This window comes from Passer domesticus, chromosome 2, assembly GCF_036417665.1.
Source record: "Passer domesticus isolate bPasDom1 chromosome 2, bPasDom1.hap1, whole genome shotgun sequence".
In the NCBI taxonomy this organism is placed as follows: Eukaryota; Metazoa; Chordata; class Aves; order Passeriformes; family Passeridae; genus Passer; species Passer domesticus.
The window spans coordinates 76,296,286-76,316,962 of record NC_087475.1 but is presented as its reverse complement, the minus strand read 5'-3'; the positions used below and the strand labels follow the sequence as shown (position 1 = coordinate 76,316,962).

The 20,677-nt window shown below is 39.1% G+C and overlaps 1 protein-coding gene across 6 annotated transcripts in view; it reads right to left on the bottom strand.

The window, feature by feature from the left end:
* PDGFD (platelet derived growth factor D) overlaps positions 1-20,677 on the bottom strand; it is a 136,960-nt gene that overhangs the window by 18,129 nt on the left and 98,154 nt on the right. For all 6 annotated transcript variants that reach the window (XM_064409401.1, XM_064409400.1, XM_064409404.1 and 3 more), the window contains 2 exons: positions 11,992-12,051; positions 6,551-6,752 (listed from right to left, as the gene is read on the bottom strand). In XM_064409401.1, the coding sequence (XP_064265471.1) occupies positions 6,551-6,752; positions 11,992-12,051 (262 nt within the window). The remainder of the gene's footprint in view (positions 1-6,550; positions 6,753-11,991; positions 12,052-20,677) is intronic.

Here is a 20,677-nt window from a genome sequence, read left to right as displayed (position 1 = left end):
GGATAGGTTTTGAGCTACCTGGTCTGGTGCAAGGAGTCTCTGTCCACAGAAACGGCATTGGAACTGGATGATCTCTAAGGTCCCTTCCAATCCAAGCCATTCAGTGTTTCTATGACCTCAACAATGTAACAAAGAACAGTTGGATTACAAAAACAATGATATCCTCACAATTATATGGCAATAACAAATGAAATATAATTTCCCAGTCTCCACTGGTTAAATCATCTAAATGCTCTGACACTGATAAAACAGTTCTTCTCCATACCAAATTTTGACCAAACACTGTGGCTTTTAGACTTCAACACATACGGCTGATGGTTTTGACTGTTCCATGCTTAATGATATTAAAATAAACAATTTGTTAAATATACCTGGAAACTTGAGAGCTATCTAAATCCTTCTCATGGGAACTAAGAAGACCTTGGCATTTGCATTTACTGCAGAATCACAGCACCAAGACAAACCTCCTCAATACAGCAGCTATTATTTTAGAGGAATGAGAGAGCAAGATTTCAGTAGGATTATAGCTGTTTTCATGGAAAAAAGGGCAAAATATATAGGCCTATTATGGACTGGCAAACCAATTACCAGCTGTGGTACAGGTCAAGTAGCAAAAGCAGGCCAAACTATTGGACACAGCTTCATTGAAATCAATGAAAAAGATCAGCTTATTCCAGTGATAAATAACATGCTATAAGTTTCACTAGCATTTTAAAAAAGGGTTTAATAAGAAAATCTTTCACTGCAGTGACCAACAATTACATCGTGTAACATGCGAGGGAAAATCTCATTTGTCACAGAGAGGGAAGGTAGGAATTCAGATCTGAATTAGATTGTGAAATGAAGGAATGTGTGCAGTTTGCATGCAACAGACAACTTGGCTCCTAACTGAAGAAGGGTGGGAGAAATATTCTGGTTTATAAGCACAGGGAATACTTTAAATTATCAGCAATTTAAGAAGTTATTCCATGTACTTGGAATATTCAAATTTGCCATGAGAAGGAGCATTCAGCATTTGTGATGCCTGCACTCCCTGTCTTTTGCACTGAAACTTGCTGGCAGCCATCCCAGAATCTTTCAAAGAACACTGCATGGACGTTTGCAGTAATTTATTGGCCACTGCTTGCAAGCCTCCAAGAAATAACATTAAAATTTTAACTTCTTGCTAGACCGTTTTAAGTAATGACAATTAAAAACTATTGTTAAGGACATGGTGAAACTTGTCTAATCTTGGGAACTGATTTGGCAATGAACAGCAGAAACATTCTGTGAAGACCCATGGTCTGACCTCACTACTCCCCTTCCAGAGAGCAGTGTGGCTATGCCAGCAAGTGTTTATTTATTTAACTTGTAAAGCTGTCACTGGAGACAGATACTATTGCAAGAATGTCCCACCTGATTAATTTCCTCTCATAGCCAAAGGCTTCTTGTGTATTATTTCTAAAAATGAAAATGAGCTTAGAGGAAGGGGTAGTACTTCTAATTACCAGAATGCATCTATCTACATGTGCTCCTGCTTCCAAGATTTATTTATGGGAAAACAAAGCAAAACACTCCATTCCTTTCTAAACACAACACCTTTCCTTGGGTAAACAGACCCATGACATTTGGATTTAATTCTGTGATGAGAAACAGTGACCTTGTTCTTTTTCCTTTCTTTCTTCATTTATATAGAAACCATTTCACAGGTGGAGGTCTTTTTAAAATTGAAAATCCTTATTCAATGGGAGGTAAAAAATCAGAGACAATAGCAAAACATAAAAGCAAACAAGTATGTGGGAAAAGTTAAATAATGTTTAATTGATGGACGGAACTGCTTGCAACGCTATCTCCTAGAAGTTCTTCTAATACTATTAGCCAGATAAATTCATGCTTTCAGAAATTTAAACTAGGATGAAGATGCTTCCTTGAAACATGTTTGAACCCTCCTCATGACTCTCTAGAAGAACAGAAACCTGTTTGTGAAGAAGTTCAACATGAAGTGAAGCATGGTTGTTTACTTCTTTACCTGTGTTCTTGCCATGAACAGTATTAAATAGACCAAAAGCCAGTGTTATCTTTCTGGAGATGCTTAATATTTGTAATAACCAAATTACTCTGACACTGAGATCCTCAATATATTACAGCAATGTAAAAGGAATTATTTTAAAATATATATGGTATGACCTGTTTTTTTTTTTTCTAAGAGCCTAGAATGAACATAAAGCTTAATATTCTTACTTTCAGTGTTTCTAAAATGCAGAAATTTGTAGCAAAACGTTATATTTCCAGCTGCAGAGGTTATGTAAAATAACTATCATATTTTCATATAGGTGTACACCGTTGTTTATAGCTTATACAAGGCCCCTCATTTCAGTATTGTGAAAATCTGAATGTATCTTCTTCTTTCTTTTCCATCCTGTTCTGCCAGTCTGGATTTTACTGTGATTTTATAGTCAGCTTTCACTGGAGTGGTTAACAGCAAACCTTGATGAACATACAGAGAATTAAATTTCAAACTTCATGTGGTTATTAGTGAGACACATTTCACACCAATATCTCACTTCAATAGTAAGAAATGCAATACAAATTTCAGTAGAAAAGCAGTTTTGATTTCAGTAGAAAGAAATGCACTTAATAGAATTGCATCAGTATTATAGAGGTGTGAGATCAGATTTTGTAGACTGAATGGAGTTGCCATAAATATGTATTTAATCCACACACTCTTCAATTTTTAGATACTTGCAAGAGATATCCAGGAAGAGACTGATCTGTATATGCATATATTAATGTGCACAAATACAAAAAAATCATAGAATCCTTTGGCCTGGAAAAGACCTTCAAACATCAAAAATACAACCATAAATCAAGCACTGCCATAATCATCACTAAACCATATCCCCCACATGCCACATCCACACACCTTTTGAACATTTCTTGGGATGGTGACTCCACTGCTTTCCCTGGGCAGTCTATTCCAATGCCTGAGAACCATTTCAGTGAAATTCATTTCCCTAATATCCAATCTAAACCTCCCCTGTTGCAACTTCAGGCATTTCCTCCTATACTGTCACTTGTAGCCTGGGAGAGGAGAGCAATCCCAATTCAGCTGCACCCTCCTGTCAGGCAGCTGCAGAGAGTGATGAGCCTGAGCCTCCTTTTCTCCAGGCTGAACACCCCCAGCTCCCTCAGCTGCTCCTCACAGCACTTGTGCTCCAGACCCTTCCCCAGCTCCGTTGCCCTTCCCTGGACACGCTCCAGCCCCTCCATGTCTTTCCTGCAGTGAGGGGCCCAGAGCTGAGCACAGGATTGGAGCTGTGGCCTCAGCAGTGCTGGGTACAGGGGGACGGTCACTGCCCTGCTCCTGCTGCCACACCAGTGCTGACCCAGGCCAGGATGCCATCGGCCTTCTTGGGCACCTGGGCACACCTTGGATCGTGTTCAGCTGCTCCTGATCAGCACACCTTTTTCACTGGGCAGCTTTCCAGCTCCTGTCCCCAGCCTGTAGTGCTGCCTGGGGTTGCTGTGACCCAAGGGCAGGACACAGAACTTGGCCTTGCTGAGCCTCATTCAGTTTGCATCAATGCAGCAATGATGGAAGGAAGCAAGAATAGAGTTGGAGACTACTTTTAAAGAACAAAAGGTTCTGGACTCAAATTTTAACATATGGAAACCTATGTAAATGCTGACAACTAGATTTTGGGGTTTCGGTCTTTTTTTTTTTTTTTTTGTTTTGTTTTTTTTTTGGGTTTTTTTGTTTTTTTTTGTTTGTTTTTTGGCTTTTGTTTTTGTTTTTTTTTCAGAGAGTGGTTCCAGAGAGATTGAGCAGCCTCCATGCTAGGAGATATTAAACACCTGACTTGACATGGTCATGAGCAACCTTCTACTGATGGCCCTGCCTTGAGGAGGGGCATTTAAGTGCTTGAGGAGTCTTCCCACTTCATCTATTCCCTGATTGTGAGTTTCAGTTATGATAAAATACTGAGTTGCTTGACCTTGACAGTTGTAGATTATTAAGTGGCAAATTAAGAAAACATACCATTTAAATATCATTTATCACCTATCCCTGTTATCAGAATTAGTATTCAGCAACACTGCCTCTCTTAGCTCAATTTTGTGCCAGAGTTTGGTATGGGTGGAAGGTTGGATAGGAGTGAAATTATTAGTGATTAATTTATACCATTTACATGGTGTGATCTGAGAATGCTGTGAAAGATAGGCAGAGATGACATCAAATTGTTCTTATCAGCCTCAGGGCTGTTCTAACTTAGGATAAAAATATAAAACCCAAGCTGTAAGCTGAAACAGATAGGTATCTGAAATAAATTATGATATAATCTACTGCTCTCTCTGCTGCAAGGTTACCCCAGTGCCTATAAACATTCCTCAGAGATCCACTCTGTCTGTGTTTAAAAGCCACCAAGCATTTCTAATTTAAGGATTTGTCAAAGCTATTCCTTACTCCTCACATCCTCCAAGAACAAGCCTTTAATCTTGTCAGAAGTTTATGACTAAATAAAAATTCTTAACTGAAAATTTTAAAAGATTTCTCTGTGGTGAGGTGCTTTAGCCCAGAGAACTGCTAACAGTCAGGGAATTTGGCCTTTAGTCTGAAAACAAAAGGAAAACTGTTATAAAACCTTTTTTCTTTTTCCTGTAACCCAACCACCACCAACAAGAAATCCTATTAAAATAAATCAAGTATTAAAACTGTAACTGAAAAATGTTATGCATCTGAATTTTCTGAGCACTATCAGATCAGTTTGATACCTGCAGCCTGCATAATTAGCATCAATAAAGCATCAAATGCTATTTTGTATTTATGTGGTTATTTACATATATGGGATACTGAGCCAAACAGGATCTGAGAATGAAATGATATCTGGAGAACAGAACCAGTACAGGATACAGGATTCTAATCAGCTCCTATTAAAAACAGAACAGACCCTTTATTTCTTTTTTAGACATATCTACTGGTGACAAATCCAGCCTAGATGAATAAGGGACACACAGATCATGCTGCACACACCCACAGAGAGATCAAAACACTCTTGAAAGTCATGCAGTGACACTTAAGCGTAGTTTCTCCCCAACAATGGCTGTGGTGGTTGCCTGAAATTTTTGATGTGCCAAAAGGGAGTAAAGTAAAGGGGTTCACTTTTTGCTGAGTGGGTGCTCAGGGCTATATCACAGATTCCTTTGAAGTGCTGAGCCCAGAAACAAGGAAAACCAACCTGTCTTGGAAATTTTACACCAGTACTGTATCTACTACACTGTATGTACCAGAGGTTTTTCTCCTGCTCAAGGACAACCACAGGAGAGGCCATGTCCCTACCATTCACCTCTTACTCTCCAAGTCAAGGTGGGCACATGAATGGCAGGTGGCCTCTGCCAGATCCTGGTTCATGCCCAGCAATGACCAGGCTGACAATTTAGCAATATGGTGATTGTATTTCAGGGCCTGGGAACACTTCTCGACACAGTTTTCCCTAATATGGATGCAGTCTGTATATTCCTTTTAAGAATAAAGCCTTATAATTTGATAACAAGTAAGTTACAAACACAGAACTACAATTCCCTCTCCCTCCTCAGAACACGCTTAAGGTATGTGGGGATGGAATCTATTATGTAAATAAATGGTAGATTGCACAGAATTGGAACTGTGATTTGGGAATTAATTTTAAAGTTACAAATAAGAATGCATGTGATTACCCAACTTGAAAATAGATGACAACATGAGAAATATAAAATTCTTAACTCCAGATCTGCTGTGAAAACTACAGTGACTGTCATCCTGAAGAATCCTAACAGACCTCCTACATCTATACTGCACATGAAGGGCAATTTTGTCAGGCCTTTGAGTGCATGGTTACCCCAGAGCACAACTGTGACTTCTCAATAGTGTTTCTTTATCATTATGGCTTTGTACTGCCAGCTAAACACCCCTTTGCTTTACCATTTGGTGGATGATTTGAACTAACAGAAGGAAACAAGAAACATAACCCAGAAATGTGTGCTTTGCTCAATTACAGACAAAGATGTTAAACCATAATAATGTTCCCTGCCAACATAATGAAAAACAGTGAAATGTTCACATCCTAAAAAAACCAGCTGCACATACAGGTGCCTGCACCAGATGCTTCCCTAAGCACAATGTGATAAAAGTGATTATTCCTCACTCAACAGAGAACAGTCCCTAAGCAGGGTATTTAAAAAAGGATGATAACACAGGTAATTAGGAGCCCCATGCTTTACATACAAAGCAATGATTAAGAGGATAATGCTAAGAAACCATCTGTCTTTACATGTGGACCTGTGTTTTTATTTGTGAATTTATCATAAAAAGGGCAGTTTTCAGCCTGATTTCTCAAGTGAGATCCTACCTGGAAATTGATTAAGGATTGAATGACACATCCCTAGTTTTAACAGGTGGTACCTTGCCCTGTGACTCCAACAGGAACATGAGTGCCAGAATGCAATACCTGACTGATGGACTTTCCTATGAGGAGTGAAGGAATATCCTGTCCTTTTCCCAAAGTATGCGTAAGTATGTCCGAAAGTCTTTTCCTACCTTTGGACTTCCTGTCATGGTAGCTCCTGCCTCGATAATGGTGCCCACTGTCTGTGTACAGATTCTCAAGGTCTTCTTGCCAGGAGTCTGGGTTGAAGTGTTTGAGCAGATCCTCCACCGTGTCAAAGGCGGCGATGGTCTGATCCAGGGCTTCCGCTGTGAGCGTAGGGTCAGTCACTGATGGAGAGGGATAGGACACCCCCTAAGAGTGACATACATCTCAGTGCACTTGGAATGAATTAAAGCACCACTTTAAACAACTGAAAACAGTTATTGACAAGCTTGTTTCATTATTGAGTGAAACAGTTACTTCGGGCCATCTTTTCAAGTCTTTTGGCCAGGACTTTCTTATACCTGTGTTTTCTTTTTGTAAGAAAACATACCAAGAAATTCCCATGTAAATCCCAGAGGATATGCAGGGAGCAAAAGTGCTGCCACTGGTGGACTGTCAGTATTCGCATGCAGTCCTCAAAGGGAATAATGGTTTGCACATATACAAAGATGGAATGAAACTGTCTTTTGATGGCCATGGCCACAGAAATGGAGATGCCAGTTCTGTTGCTTATTTCACATGAGGCAGATCAGAAACCACAGCAGAGAAGTCCACGAGACTATCTTTCTCTGGTCGATTTGGACAACAGTTTTGGCATGGTTAGAGACTTGGAAAAATGGCCCTTTATTACCCAAAATTAAATGTATTACAAAACAACGATGAATTGACATTGAACTGACATTTTACTAAAAATATAACTAAATAAACAATCAGAAAAAAACATGATATTTGGATCTTGGAGATGTTGGTGGGTGAGAGTCTGGACATGGCCTGGCAATGTGCTTGCAGCCAGGAAAGCCAACTGTGTCCTGGGCTGCATCCAAAGCAGTGTGGGCAGCAAGGCCAGGGAGGGGATTCTGCCCCTCTGCTCAGACCCCACCTGCAGGGCTGCATCCAGCACAGGGAGGACATGGACTTGTTGGTGCAAGTGTAGAGGAAGGACACCAAGATGAACAGCAGGATAGAAAAAGGACTAAGAGAATTGGAATTGCTCAGCCTAGAAAAAAAAAGGCATCAGGGTGACCTAACTGAGGCCTGAAGGGTGCCTACAAGAGAGACAAAAAAACTTTTTATAAGAGCAGGTAGTGATGAGACAAGGTGGAACAGCTTTAAAATGAAAGAAGGCAGGTCTGGATTAGATCTGAGGAAGAAATTCTTTACTGTGAGGGTGGTGAGACACTGGAACAGGTTGCTGAAAGAGTCTGTGGATGCCCCACCCCTGACAGTGTTCACCGTCAGGCTGGAGAGGGATGTGAGCAGCCTGGTGCAATGAAAGTCATCCCTGCCCACTGCAAGGGGATTGAAACCAGGTGATCTCTAAGGAACCTTCCAAGACTAGATATTCTATAATTCTATGATCTCAGCAATGTAATAATGAATATTTGGATGACTAACATAGTAGTATCTTCTCAATTATATCATAACACCAAATGGAATATTTATTTTCTACCAGTAAGGACCAAGTACCATTTTATGAGTGTTCCCACTGAACATCTGGAATAATTTGACTTTGACAGATTGATTGCAGCATTTTTAGTTTTATTGGAGATGACTTGAAACATTGTTAAAATTCTTAATTTAGAATCACAATATTTACTATCCTGATATAATTTTTTCCCTTATCCAAGCACAAGGCTGAATAGTATGTAAAATATGTACAAGAAAAACTATTAATACAGATCTCTTCCTTTCCAAAGGACCACAATACATTTTTTCCAAAACCAGGCATATTATAGCACACAAATTGTTTGGTCTTGTAAGTTAAAATGTTGGGGAGAAACCCCTAGAAATCTAAATTATTTCATGAAAACTCAGCTCTGAAATAATGCAGCAGATATTTGCCAGTTAAAATTAATGGCTTCCCAAAATATTTGTTTTGCCTTATCTCCCTAGTAAATGTATATGTTAAACTATTAATCTTTGTGATTAACTTCACTCAGTTGGGTCATAATAGGAGGGTCAACTCATTTGAGTAAATTCACTCACTTGTTTGCAGGATTGTGTCTTTCAATTCCTCCTATAATGGTTTTAAAGTATATATATATATATACATATATGTCTTTTAAAACAAAACACTTGTCTTTAATGGTAAGCAATATAGCAGTATCACAGAACTAACAACTCTACATTTTCCTGCACGTTTGCTGAAAATATGGACAGTGCAAATCATTAAAAATCAGGAAGAGAAGAAACAGCAAACATAACAATAGTGCAGTCAAGAAAGCATAGCTGCACTTTACAGCTTACCACCAACAGCCCAAGAAGTTTCAGTGGGCCCACTTGTGATTGCAGTGCCTTTCTAGTGCAGTGCCAAGACACAGTGCAGAGGCCTGTAAAAATGCATGACCCCTTAAAAAGGAAGGCACACCTTGAAGCCTCTCTCTTGACTCAGACATGGCTGGCAACAGAGAATGTCAGAGAGGTGGAAGTCCCAGCAGTGGAAAAGCTCACACCAGCAAAGCGAACAACACAGCACTGGTATCTAAAGCAGTGCTGCAGGAGAGACTGTGCTGCAGGCAGCGTCATGCAGTGTGCTAACATAGGGGCTGGGCTTACAAAAGGAAAAGGCACCTAAATGCTGCTTTCTTACTGGGGAGAGCTTGCCGGAGCTCATGGCAGTCCAGCAGGGAAAGAGAAGCCCCTGACTGCCTTTAAAAAGTGTGAGAGATGCTCCAAGGACGCTAAAGAAACAGGAGCATAAAAATCAGGCCACAAGTGTGTGGATTACTCAGTGCAGGAGTTTTTTCCCACATGTTCAACTGCACATTTCATTACAGAAGTGAAGGTCAAGCTCTGAATATGCAGGGCATTTCAAACTCATACAGGCAGCTGGGATTCCCCATTTTCTTTTCAAATAAAAGCTCCTACTCAAGAGATTTGTGCAACCTCGTTCAAACACAGAAGAAAGCTTAACTTTTTCTCAGTGACAGCCAAATCAAGAGGAATTATTTCAACAGCTGAGATAGCCTCCTGGCAGCAACATCATGTGACAGGCCCAAAAGCAACTTCAAAGCTGCCAACCCAACTGCTTTTCTTTTGTCCTGCCAAGAATGAGGCGCTGGCTTTGGGAGAGTTTGTGCTTGTCATAATCTGACTTCTGAGATCACATCCAAAGAGGGGGCAAGAGGAAACATAAGAAGCAATGAGGAGTGAAGATCTTCCACATTATGTACCTCCTCTGCATTTCTGAAAAGCACTGAGTACATTTTTAATTTACTGGAACACAAAGGTATCTTTTTTTGCTATGTGCTCTTGCCCTTAATTTCTGTTCACTCATTCTTTTCACTTTCCTATCTCTACTGTGAGCCTGACAGGCAATTCAGTGTGCATCATAGTTTTTTGTTGGTTAAAAAATTACTTTACATATAAAGGAAACTGAACTTATACGGAGTTAGATTTTCTTTCCTTTTTTTTTTTTTCTTCCTGGGTTTGCCATGATGGGTTAAGGGTAGAAGCTTTTTTTTTTAACTTTCTGAGAAAAAACCCAAACAAAAAACCAAACCAAAATATAACTCTGTAATATGGCCTCAGACATGGAAGAAAGAATTTGCTCACTCTAAAATTTTTATTCTGAGAGTTGTAATGTGTCTATATCCTAAAATGAGTCTTTGGGTTACTTGTGGGTTTGAGAGAAGAAACTCAGACCTGTCATACTATCTGAGCATCAGCAGAACTGTATGTCATCTTGTCCAAGACTGACTCACAGGTCTGAGTTTGTCCTTCTCCCTCTCAAGACCATAACAAAATCCCTGAGTCTTTCTCTGCCAAAGAACTTGGATGTCCTCAGACACTTTCCTTGGTGCCTTTGTGAAAAATTGCTCAATCTCCCTGCCTTATTTTCTCTGAGGATTAAAAAGGACTTGTGGGTGCAATGTGCTGGAGAAAGTATATTTTATTAGATAGGGAATGACACGGGAAAACCAATGAAAATGAGGTTCTGCTTCTGATTTAGCTGTAGGTTTCCATGTGACCTTGGGCATCAGCTTGCTACCTGTAATATTTGTATTGAACTTCTCTAGTTACAACACATTAAAAACAATTTTTAAGGAAAAAAAAATAGAAGCAAAAAGATGAATTTGATTTTTCAATATGAAAAGGATACAGGGTTATTGTTTGGTCTATTGTGCATTTTATGACATTAAGGATGATAGCTAACATGGCGTTTACCACAGGCTTAGTCTCATTTACATAGGTACCTGATGAGGGAGCCCTAGGCTTACTTTTTCAAACATCAGCCTTCCATATTTTTAAACAAAATATTCCATCACATTGAGGTTTTTTTCCCATGCCCACATTAGAATGAAAAATGGATTTGTGTCTTTTAGTAAACCTGTTCTAGCATCTCCTGCTTGGCACATCCAGTAGATCTCAGCCCTGCTAGCATCACTCCTCAAGACTTTCAGCACAGTTGGTTCCAGGCAATCAGTGAATCGTATCATGAAGGGCAAGTGTCATTTGCAAATTCAAGAGCAAAACACAAGCAAGATTGGCTTAACATCTTCTAATTTTGGCAGCACAGAGTTTTCTCTCTACTTGCTGTCTTGATTGGACCCTGATCAGTAGAATTAACCCATATTTTATTTACTGCTCCTTCACTAGCTACTCCTGACAGCGACTGTAACAAAGGTGCTGTCACTAAGCTCTCTTCTACGAATGCCTCAGACATTGTCTCAAGCCTGCTTTAAGCATTTACTCCCATCTCATGTGTTTTAAGAGGAGTTAACAAGAACCATGACGTGGTGTGGAGCAGGCAGCAAAACACAGAAGAGGACTGCCCATATTACGAATTCTCGTGCTACTGTGCCATTCCCCAGCACTGGGAAATGGCAGAGAGGGCAGATTTTTTGCCAACAACATAAATCAAATGTAATGAAGAGAAAATTAATTTTTTTTACTAGATTACTTGGTTTTTTTTCTTTCTTGATTTTTCTCCCAAGTTGCAATTCACTGCTGAATATGGAGTAACTGTATCTGACTTCAGATATTTTATTTTATTGGAAATACCTAAAATAAAATTCTCAGTATTGACAATGAAATGCCAGATCCATTTTCCTGCCATCCTGCTTTATGTATGGTCTTCCATGTAAGTCAAGACATTAAATGATTAAAAATTTAGGTTTGTATCTGGTAGGATGAGTTTGAAAGCAAGAAATGTTTCCCAAATGTTTCCCAATGGCTGTCTCATGTGTTTACAACAGCAAAGGGCATATCCTTAATCTTTTATCCTTAAAAACATACTGTTTGAGTCCAGTATCAGTTGGATAAAAACTTTATTCAGCCTCTTTCAAAGGTGAATACATGATTTCTCTGTACAGAGGCCATTTTATTGAGCTGGATTCAAGCCACCCTATTAATCCATCGATGGGCAAAACAGTGAGAAATTACTTACTGAGACAGAGCTTGTGACTGACTCCCAGTTGGTTTCTGAGGCTGCATGCTGGAAATCATCCTAAGGGGAGAAACACACAGGAAAAATCACCATTAAGGCAATACCCTAAATTAACTACAAAATCTAAAAAATGTTTCAGCATTCAACATCTGTCGCTTTTTCTAACCCTTTTTAATGCAAAAGTCCATCGCTATGTGTCACTCCTCAAGAAAGCTACTTCCATTCAGGTTGTCCCATTTTCAATGTTTATAAACTCCTTGTGAGATTGCTTGGACAAGAATGGGTGAATATTATTATTGTTATTATTATTATTATTATCATAATCATCAACCACAATAACAGTAATAATAGTACCAATCTGATATGTGCTGCTTTGCATAGCAGGACCTAATCTGGTCAAGGACATTACATTCATCTGCCAACATAAATATTTAATAACATCTCTGTATGTCTACAACCAGATTATTAATGCAGTTGCCAAAAGGATCTGCTGGAAAAAATGTGAACATGCTAATTCCCTGGTACTACTTAGTCAAGGTGAAAAGCAGGATAATCTAATCCATCTCAAAAGTAGTCCTAACATGACTGTACTGCTTTTGGTACTTGTCCTGAACAGTACATAATCATCACTGCATTATGTTTTGTTACATCAAAAAACCCAGACACAGTACATTCCCATTAACAGTGTCATTGCACAGAATCTCTGGGCATTTATGATTAATTTGAGCACACGGGTGGGATTCATATCATCTATCTTTGGACAACTATGAATCCAACATCTAAGCTAGCTAGTCTTGTTTTCATTTACAATCAACTAAACCTGGCATTTCTGCGGTGCAAATCATCTGATCTGTTTTAGAAGCTTTACTTGGGATGACAGTGCACCCTGAAACTGCATTTTTGTCTCCACTGTCTCTATAAAGTGAACCTGGGAGGCTGATCTTAGAAACAGATGTCAAAACTGTATATATTGACATGTGGTCACCTAAATCCCAATCTATTTTGTCTGACCAGTGATGAGTAATCACTACTTAAATAATGAAGAAGCCATTTCTTTAATCTTTTGGCAGCTTTACTAATTGCCAACTGGAATAACTAAACTGTGAAAAATGGGAAAAAAAGGCAGCATTACAGAATGATTATTAAACACACACATGCAGCGAATAGCTAATGATCGGCATGAATATGCAGGTAAGGAAAGCGGACTGAAGCGACAGCACACCAAGGTTTTAATTTCTAATAACAGAATTCATAATGAAAAGGTTTAAGGAAGATGGATCAATGCCTTTGCTCACAATTTCATACTGACTCAGTATCTGATCAGCTTTTTTTTAAGATGGCAACTGAAAGGGGAAATGGGAAGGAAACTGCACTCTCTCTCTCTCTATATATATATCTATATATGCATATATTAAATTATTTCTTAGGAATGGAAAACAGAAAATTGATCGCATAATTTCCTAATTCTACAATAAAATGTTCCATTACTCAAGAAGGAACAGAGCTGCTTTCAGATCCAGAATCAATATACTGGGTTTTTTAATGTTTTTCATTTGCTATACAAAAATATTTAAATGTGTCAGAATTTACAAGATTGTTTATTTAAAACTGTTACTGTTTCTTCTTCTTCAACATTTAAGATTAATAGAAATTAAGAAATTCCATCACTAAGTGACCACTGAAGCTGCAGAGCAATAAAAACATTAATATGTGGTCATTTTCTGCTAAGAATACAGAAGAAAAATGGTGAAATATTCAATGCAGATTTTTTTTCTTAAAAACAGTAAAGAGATCTGCAAACTATAATCAGATCATACACCATTCTGAATATGCCTCCCTTGGCGACATTCTCTACACATTTGGTTGTCCAGTTCTTGACAAGCAACAATTTAAATTAAATAAAAATGTGTTTGAAAAGCTCATGAATCCTCTGGTAAAGTCTGCCAGTTGCAGAACTTGGAAATAATTTCCTCTCTGTCATTAGCTTCCATTTAGCACTTCCAGGAAAAAAAGTGGCATTGAGTTCTAAAGCATTATTTTAAAACAGAAACAATTTGCTTCACTGAATGTTTTGAGAAGACTGTACTCTTATGTTCAAAAGCGATGGACCACTTTTAAATGTGGATATCAAAACTGTTTCTTTAGTCTGTGATTCTTTGAATTGGTTCATGCCAGGAAACCCCTCCAAAATCCTGATATAGACATGTGTACCACCTGCTTCTTGGATCTCAAACCTGATGACTGCACATTTCAACTCTGATTATATTCAATCTGTATAAACTATTCACAACTCTATGGCTTTGTTCCACCACCACTCAAGGCAGCTGCAGTCATTCTTGGCTTCTTGGCGCTTTCAACCTCTACAGTTTGGAGATTATTATTATCTATGGCTTCTGCTTGCAGCTATTTCAAATAATAATATCAAAGTGGTTCTCATCATTACAAAACCCTCTCCTCCTTCTCACCATTGCCCCTAGCAGAAGCTGAAGGACAAATCTATTTCCAGTGCTATCTGTTCAATTCATTCCACCTAGTTCATGTGAATTTGCCTGTGATCGCTTTGGCTGTTGTTTTGCTGTTGTTACTTCATTACTTGAAACAACATTAAAACTTTTATCTTAAACATTAAAAAAACCATCAAAATGCTCATATCTTTTCCTACTGAATCAGGGTGGTAATAATTTGGCTACATCACCTTGACAACAGTGCTGCTATTTTTGTATTTTTGTCATGGTAACATAAAAACTTTATTAGAGACTTCAGCAAAACATTGAATTAACTGTTCTACAAGCAGCAAAAATACAGGCAAAACAACAGAACTACCAATCACCTTCTGATAGCAGCTACACTCAGTGAAGAAAAATTACTTCCGAACATCAACTTCCAAAATTACACCTCAGCAAGACAAATTCTGCATCAGTCCTCAGAGTTAAATATATATGGACACTGATATATTGTTCCTGGCTCTGTTTTAGACAAAGAAAAGCCACTCTCTGCTTTGCAGACGAACTTTATAGCCTGTCTCCCACCACTGATGGCCCCTAAGTGACAAGGAGTCACAGGGAATAATCCCTGTTTCAGCCAGGACTTTCCAAGTGGAGATCATGATGCAAAATCACAGCTATCAACAATATATGAGACTGCAGAGCCAGATAGCACTGGATCCTGAGGAAGATGATTTGCAGCCATGACCTGCAGCAGCACAGGCTCTGCTGTGTTGAAGCCATGGGGCTTGGCAGGGTCAGTAGGAACTGAGAGACACCAGGAAAACACCCGGGATGTGGCTGGGAAGCTCGCCAGTTTGAGAAGCATGTTGTCATGACTCACTTTGTTGTACCACCCATATGGCAAAACATGCGAGTCCTCCAAGCTAGGCTGAGTTACTGCCTGGTCCTCAAATTAAAAGCAAGAAGCACTTCATTGCAAGAAGCACTGATTCTTTGCCTTTTTAATGTATTTTTTTACAGTAGGTTAGTCTTTTGTCATCTTGGTGCATGACTACTGTGAGGAAGGATGCCTGGGATAGGCAGTAACCACCACAGGAGGGGCACAGCACTTTGACAGTTCTCTCCAGTGCAAAGAAGCAGCCAGAATTCTCTATAAGCTTCTCTGTCAATTCTTTTCCTTAATCTGCTGGCTTTTGGGGTGACTGGACTAGATTTAGTAAAAAAAATTGTTCTTCTGACAAAACAACTACAAAATATTGCTCATGAAAGCTGACGCAATGGTCTCCACTTCAGTGAGTGAGAAAGGATTTCAAAGGAGTTGGGATTAAGAATTAGAGTCCAGGCAGTACCCCTGACTGATGATTTGGGTCCACTGGTTCAGAAAGGTCCTCTCCTAAAGGAGCCATCTTCTCTACTGTGCCCTTCTATGCAGAAGAGAAGTGAGGAGAAAAGGGTCAAAATGCAGGCACGCTCTTGGGGAAATAAGCATGAAAAAGAGGAAGAATGAAGTAAACTAAGAAAAAATTAAGACAGAGAAGCTGAAGTGTTGAGCTCAGCCTGTGGTCACCCCATTTGTGGTATTTAGACCGTATTTATAATTATAAATGATCCAAAAGAAAAGCAGTTTCTAGAAATTTACAGAAGAACTGGACCAATGGATGTCCTGAGACACACAGAAGACCCTGCAAAAACAAATCATGGGTGAAATGGAGCATGTTCAAAGAGGTCCAGTACAGAAACAAAAAGAAGTTGTGAGCTCTCCCTGCAATGAAAGAATTGGGGATGAAGGACAGTGGAAGGTCTGTAAGGAAAAGTTAGAGTAAATTGCAACTTGAAGAAAAAAGAGACAAAATTATCCTAACATTTAGATTAATAAATAGAAAATCAATGATATTCATTGTTGAACAACAGTCAACATGTATCTATTGCATTCAGAGTTATGTGCAGACAGGTAGCTGATAAGCAGATAAACTTTCATTTGTATATAGTAACAACAAAATACAATAATCCGTAAATCTTTTTTTCCTGCCACAAGCAATAGTACCTATATTCTCACTAACAATTAGATTTACAGGTATTACATTTCCTATACAAAGTGACACATATTTCAAGCAAATAAACTCCAAACTCAGAACATACTGTATAACAGAAATGGTGTTATATAAGTTAAAGGTAAAAGAAAAATCATAGTTCCATTCAAAAAAATGCTGTGATACACAATCAAGTTTGTACACCTCAACTGATTAAATTTAATTTCTCATGTAGCATTTTAGGACACTCCAATTTCTATAAATATAAGCATATAGATTTACACTTTGAAATATCTTTTTCTTGCACCATACTTGCACTTTGTCACATTGCTGGGTTTTAATTTAGTATCAGAATGATATTTATTAACACCTCCTAAGGATGCTGAAAGGTACCTATAGCAGGCTACTAGGAAGCCAGAGGCTGCATTTTTCTTACAGTAATGGTCAAAACCCTGCTGCTCTGTTCAGGTCTAGTGACCAGACATTAATAAAAATAAAGTTACTGAATTTGGAGACTGAGCAACAATGATGGTTCATAGTCTGGGAATCATGCCTTGCTATGAAACATTAAGTGCAGGCCAGTGTTTTTAACAAAGGTTAGATGTGAATTGACCTTGTCTCTCCAGATAATAACCCATACTCTGCTAAAAGAGCCTATTACCAATGTCAACAAGCTCTTTCATTTGGCAGTACAAGCATTAACAAACCCAAGTAGCAGTATCCAAACTGGAGGTAAGAGCAAATTTTACCACTGATGCCAGCTATTACTGGAACAGCTAAGAAATTAAGAAATAACTTTAATCATATAGAATTTTCTTTTCTGCTTTTTGCTGCAGTCCCATAAAGGCAGGGCATCCATGACAACAGTATTTTAAAGTCAGTAGCAAAAGGTCAGACAGCCACCAAACTGTCTGATCTCAAGTGTAATAATGTGATTCTTGCCCCTCAAAAAGACAAAAATTGAGTTTCTGAAGCCCAGTTGCCACTACATGTCAGTAGTTACAACCTTATCAACCAAGTTAATACTAGTGCAAGGTAACATATAAAATCCCTCTTGATTTTTTATGACACATTTACTAGCTATAAATGAACAAGAAAAGTAAGATACTTAAAATTTCAAAAGTTTAAGGCTGTAATAATGACTTAGGTTAACTGCAGTTTGTTACATTAATTTATGAAAAGCTGAAGTAAAACTGAAGCAGAAAAATATATTTAGTAAGTTATGTTTTTTCAACACTCCTCTTCATCCTTCACCTAGCTCTGGAAATAGGCATTGCTGGGTGCATATTGGAAGAATGTCCGAGAGACTGACTTTAAATAATCTGTCTAAAAGATCACATAATACTTGTTCAAATGAGATGATAGTTATGCCTTTGAAAAATCAGATGTCATCTGACACTATTATGCCTATGAGCATACTGTTTGCTACTCATACCCACAAGGACTTCATTACCAAGCTGTGCAAATTGTGCATTACCTTTATTTTTTCCATTTCTCACAGAAACCTGTCCTCATATATCCATATACAAGGGATTTGCTAATAGCTAATCTGCTGCATACTGCAGTAAAGCAACTGTAAACAAAGCACAAATCAACTAACATTCATTGTAAATATTCTGCAATTCCTCCTTTGCCATTTTTATCTGAATGGCAAATTTTGATTCTGCAGTTAAACACCAGGATGCAAAACTTGAAAGGCTCTCTCAGGCTGTCTCTTCCAAACCCATCAGACTGGTTGGCTGTTTCCAAGCTAAATTTATCTTTATTGCACTTATGTAAGTACCAGCTTTATCCTTTTCTTCCTCTCCCATGTTTGCTTCCTGCAGTAATTTTGAAGAGATGTTATATCTCCTCTCAGCATCCGTTTTATTACACTAAGCAAGCCAAGCTGTCTTGGCCCTTAGTAAGAAATGCCCTCTTCTCCCTCATTGTCCCTGAACTCAGTCCAAGAAAAATGTGGTTGCTCTGTACCACGGAGACCAGAACTGTACAAAGTATTCCAGAAGAGATGCAACTACAGCCTCATTGGTCACATGCCTAGTACACTGAGAAATTTTCTTTTCCCCTCTTCAATAACCAGTGAGATGCTTTTAACAGCAAATACTGTTGCTATTAATCTCTACATGAGTGACCTCTTTGCTCATTTTTGGGCTGTTCCATTTCACTGCAAATCAATTCTGTGCTGCTCAAGGTCATCCAGCTTGCCTCTCTGATACTCTGATTTCCCATTCATGAGCAATGCACTTCAGCACTGCGTGTACTGCAAAAACCACTAAAATGCTACTCTGCAGATTGTTCTTTGATCCCTAAAACATCCCAAAAATAACTGACCATGAGATTAACCTTTTAGAAACTCCTATGAGCAAGCTGTCCCTGGCTGGATACTCCCTTCAGCATTACAGAACACTGCCTGCCCTTTGACTGCCACGTGCCATCTTTTCCAGCACAAGGGATTGTTTCCTGAGTGACATGGGGTGAGATGTTCCTCTGGAGTCCAATTACATTTGCTGGACAGCAATTCCTTCCACTCCAGGCTATCCTTCAGCCTGGAATGAATTTCTTTGACAAAGAGATGTGGAGTTTTATTCCTAAATTCCTGCATCCTTAACCATCTTTTTTGCTGACAAGTGCCCTGTAAGCATTCTAGGTCAGACTTAGGAGTGTGAAGGTGCCCTGGCCATTGATGCTGTAGGCTCCCACTGCATTCACCATCTCCAAGTGAGCCCTGGCTCACCTTACTGCAATCCAGGGATGCAATCCAGCTACATTACTCTTACACAGCATCTGCTCCTCGCTCCCTTTCTATTCCTATTGTATGTAAATGGGACCTGCTTTCAGAGGTGACTCTCAGTGCTTTATGGTCTGTAGTGCCCATCTTTCGGCAGTGACAGTGGAGCAGTCTGAAGGCAATTGGGCTCCTTGCTCACCTTGGGTTTGTGTCTAAGCATGCCTGGGCCATGGTGGCATCCCAATTTGCAGGGCTTGCTGGTCCCCTGTGATGTCCCACACTGGCTTTGCCAGGGTAGTGGGAAGCAAACTTCCAGAAGGGTCCTGATCAGGGTGATGCTGCAGGCACTAGATACTGACCTGAGAGCAAGTTTTTGGCTCATGGGATCACTCCTCCCAAGCTCTTTTCCCACATGCTGATCAGTGGGAAAACAGCTTGGGAGGAGTGATCCCATGAGCCAAAAACTTGCTGTCAGGTCAGTATCTAGTGCCCTTGTGAGGACTTAGGTGAACTTCTGCCACGCTGACTGGCAGGGTTTTGGAAGCAGCCTCCATGATAACAGGTGACTCTGCCCTGAGCAAAACTGAAAAGCTGATACTTCACTTGCTCGGTAGAGTCCAGGTGGGCAAAAAACTCTTTCAGAGTTAACAGAAGGCAGTGACAGCTGGTTATTTCAGGTCCTCCTTCTTGGTGTGACTCATACCAAATGGGAATGTACTGAAAGGCCCCAGTACTCAGGATAGAAGGAAAAATATTAATGAGAGAAAACCTCCTAGGAGCAAGCTATTAAATTTCTGACTTCTTTCCACTTGGGTTTGTACACATTTTTTATAAACTTAAACACAGTACATAATCACAGAAAAATAATCATTAACAGATACAGTGTAATTTCATTTAATATTCCAAGTTTTCCATTGTTCTATCAGGAGGATCTACTAAGTGCTCGGACACGCACACTTACATCTTCAGATGTGATTTGGGAGAAACATGGAAGCAATAACAATAATAACAAAAAACTCTAATGGAGCTAAGCAAATTTAATTCTAAAAGGTACTGGTAAGGGACATTAGCTGTCCTAGCAGTAATCCCAGCCTATTGATTTTTTGTGAAGGATCCATTTGTTTTTGAGCTCTCTGTCAGAGGATGGTTTAATTCTGCAGTAAGCATGCAGCAGGAGCATGTGTTATGTTTCACAGATAATGCAAAACAAAGCAATTTGTTCACCCTCCTGCTTTGACTGGAAGGCACTGCATTTTCTAGGACAACAAAAAAGGATTGCAATCCAAGCTTTCTAAGATGTTCAATAATCATAAAAATAGCAAGAAAACCTGATCTTTGAAGAATAAAAGAACTATTTTCTCGTAGATTTTCAGGTTTTTGATGTGATCAAAAGCAGTCAATTTACTGCATACAGCACAGGATACTGCTTATTGGGGATTTTGTTTAACATGAGTTTCATCAAACAGCTAAATTAAGGAAAA